Source organism: Perca fluviatilis, chromosome 21 (assembly GCF_010015445.1).
Source record: "Perca fluviatilis chromosome 21, GENO_Pfluv_1.0, whole genome shotgun sequence".
Lineage (NCBI taxonomy): Eukaryota > Metazoa > Chordata > Actinopteri > Perciformes > Percidae > Perca > Perca fluviatilis.
In genome coordinates, this window is record NC_053132.1 from 2694961 (window position 1) to 2698520 (window position 3560).

Below are 3560 nucleotides of genomic sequence, written 5' to 3' on the forward strand. Positions count from 1 at the left end.
TTTGGAGCAGAACTTTTTTAACATTTTATTTAATCCTTCAGTATAAATATAAAACAGATATAATCGAGATACAAATACAGTAGATGTGATTATATTAACAGCACTGACCTTCCTTTTTATACAAAGTTCTGTCATGAAATAAAAACATGTACATCAAATATGCATCCTCACGGTGCGAGACGGTCCTCTCGTCCCAGATTCTGCTGAAAATAATCCTAATAGTTGGATTTTAGCTGCAAAATCTTATTTTCTTTAAAGATAACATGTTGAAAGATTTGATATAAAGACACATTTCTTCAGTTTGTTGCAGGAAAACAAGTTTTTATCTGACTCCTCAGAGTTTAAATACTACAGAAGATAATTAGGGCCACATGCAAACTCAAAACCTATTTATTTATTTGTTTAATTACAATGTGTGTGTGTGGCTGTATGTTTGTGTGTGTGTGTGTGTGTGTGTGGCGGTGATTGTGTGTGTGTGTGTGTCTGTCTGTGTGTGTGTGTGTGTGTGTGTGTGTGTGTGTGTGTGTGTGTGTGTGTGTGTGTGTGTGTGTGTGTGTGTGTGTGTGTGTGTGTGTGAGAATTTGTATGGTTGCACTTGTATGTCTTGATGTTTTCGTTGATTGTCTTGTGTATTATTATTTCTATTTTCGTGTTAAGTTTTAATGTGTTTGCTGATAACATTGACTTGTAAAAAATGTATTTGAGTTCTGCGTTTAAAGTCACATTTCTGAACTGTGGCACTAATCATCTTCTGTAAAATGCTCCTAAAGATCTCTGCTTTTGTCTGAAAACAATGGTTGGAGTCTGGTTTTCAGTAGGGACAGTCGCTTAAAACGTTGAAATGTTTGACATAAAGACACATTTCTTCACTCTGCTGCAAGAAAACAAGTTGTTGTCTGACTCCTCAGAGGTTAAACCTATGGAAGATGATTAGAGCCACGTATGAAAAATATATTTGAGTTCTGAGAATTCAGACTTTCTGTTAAACTTTAAAATACAACAACTCAAAATTGTGATAAAAAAGTCATAATTCTAAGGAAGAAAGTCAGGATTGTGATTTTAAACTCAGAACTGAAATATATATATATTTTTTTACATATGACCCCAATCCTCTTCCATAAAATGCTCCTAAAGATCACTCAGTTTTTTTTGGTCTTTTTTTCAGTGAGCATTTGCACTCAAATATAAAAGGCAGATCACTGCTTGTGTCTGAAAATACTCCAAAATTGCTTTTTAATTGCGGCCCAAGCATTTGCACTCACACAAAATGTTGAAATGTTTGAAATAAAGACAAATTTCTTCACTCTGCTGCAAGAAAACAAGTTTTTGTCTGACTTTTTTCCAGTCTTTGGAGTTTAAATGGCTCGTAAAGATCTCTGCTTGTGTCTGAAAATAATCAGAAAAGTCTGATTTTGGCTGCAGAGCCGTTTTCAGTTGAAGGCACGAGCGTTTGCAGTCACATAAAATGTTGAAATGTTTTGGAATAAAGACACATTTCTTCACTCCGCTGCAAGAAAACAAGTTTGTGTCTGACTCATCGGAGTTGAAATGGCTCGTAGCCTCAATGTCTGAAAACAATCAGTAAAAAAAAAAAGTTTTGAATTTTCAGTTGTGGCACGAGCATTTGCACTCGGATATAACGGGGTACTGAACGGGTATCCAGGCGCATTTTAGCCCCCCCTTCCTCTGCAGGCAGCGCCATCGCAAGACCGTTAAATGAGTGGATTTGGCAGGTTTGCAGAACATCCCTTCAGGGATGGAACAGGAGCGCTTATTGTAGCAGCTGCCCACCTTCAGGTAGCGCGGCCAGAAGCGGGTGCCCAGGTCGCTCCACGCGGACACTACCGGGCAGCCGGTGTACGACCACAGCCACAGCTGCAGCCGCCGGCGCAGCTTCTTACTCGGCTTCTGCTTCCGACCGTGCTGGACCTCGAACTCAATGGCCCGGATGTCTTTGGGCATGGCTCCGGAGAGCCTGTGCCGCAGCTCCGCCTCGGTTACATCCTCGCTCCCGCCGGGCGCGTGCCTGTCCTCCGGCGGCGGCGGCGGCGGCGCGGACAGCGACATGCACAGCGGGTCGAAGTGGCTGCCCAGCGCGCTCCGGAGCTCCGTGTCGTTCAGGTCTTTCTCCCGGGGGTCCAGCGCCGGGTCCGGGTCCTCCCGTAGGTCCACAACGGGCAGAGTGTCGCTGGGAATGGGCCGGAGGAGATAGTAGTGTTGGCACGTGATGCCCTCCAGAGAGAGCGCGAGCAGAAACAGCGCGCACAGGTAGCACGAGTTATCCATCGGACGGAGAGAGTCCTGCGCAGGGCCGGCCCGGGGCATACAGGCAGGGGAGTTAGGCAATGCTAGGCAAGATAATAATGAGGGGGAAATGCCAAAAAAAAAGGTCCAAAGACGTTGAAAGAAGCGACAGAAACGTCAGAAAAAAAACGTTGAAGAAAGTGACAGAAATGTCAGAAAAAATGCCCAAAACGTTGAAAAACGTGACAAACGTCTAAAAAAGGGAAAAGAAGCGACAAAAATGTTGAAAACGCCAATAAAGCCTGCAGAAAAAGAGAGTGAAATCTGGCCTTTGGCACCAAATCGGTGCTGTGATCCTGCAGGAGAAGCAGAGACAGTTCCCGGGGTTTGAAGGAAGATATCCAAATCTGAGCTCCCAAACTTCTCACCAACTTTCAGACAAAAAAAAAAAAAAAAAAAAAAAAAAAAAAAAAAAAAAAGAGAGAGAGAGACGGACAGATGATCCGGGTCCCTTGAGGGGGGAGAGGCGGACTCAGCCCCGACTTTCCCCGGTCAGCAGAGCCCGGAGGGACGGCTCATCGGCCCGCAGCTCGCAGCTCTCAGTCCGCATGTTGGCGGCTCCTCTGGTCCTTCAGCAGCCGGACTGAAGGCGCCTCTGACGGCAGCAGAACATCCAGCCTCCCTCCCCTCTCTCTCTCTCTCTCTCCCTCCCTCTCTCTCTTTTTTTTTTTTTTTTTTTTTTTTTTTTTTTTTTTTTTTTTCTCTCTCCCTCTCTCTCTTCTCTCTCTCTCTCTCTCTCTTTTCTCTCTCTCTGTCTCTCTCTCTCTCTCTCTCTCTCTCTCTCTCTCTCTCTCTCTCTCTCTCTCTCTCTCTCTCTCTCTCTCTCTCTGTCTCTCTCTCTCTCTCGGAGAAAACTCCCTCCCATCCCACTAAAACACTCAGTTTATCACAAGCATGCACACATGATGATGATGATGATGATGAGGGGCAGTAGTAGTAGTAACAGAACATAAACATACATTTCTTTTTTGTAAATCTTTTCTTATATTTCCACCCATGTATGTACTGGATGTATAAGTATGTGTTTTATGATTGTATACATATGTTCTTGGTGCAGAACTGGTCTGTTTTGAAAGTGTTTTAGCTTAAATGAAAGAAACACATCTAGAAGGAGGAGGAAATCGTATTGACCCTCTTCGTACTGTCTGCCCCTCGAGCTGCAACTTTTAAAGATTTGTTTTGGGGCATTTCAGCCTTTAATGGAGCGGACAGCTAGATATGAAAGGGGAGAGAGAGGGGGGAAGACATGCAGGAAA

The 3560-nt window shown here is 44.0% G+C and overlaps 1 protein-coding gene across 1 annotated transcript; it reads right to left on the reverse strand.

The window, feature by feature from the left end:
* Positions 1-41: 41 nt before the first annotated feature.
* Positions 42-2675, reverse strand: LOC120551585 (noggin-3-like). Its single transcript, XM_039789070.1, has one exon. The coding sequence runs from the start codon at positions 2323-2325 to the stop codon at positions 1606-1608; it is 720 nt and encodes a 239-aa protein (XP_039645004.1). The 5' UTR covers positions 2326-2675; the 3' UTR covers positions 42-1605.
* Between the last annotated feature and the right edge of the window lie 885 nt (positions 2676-3560).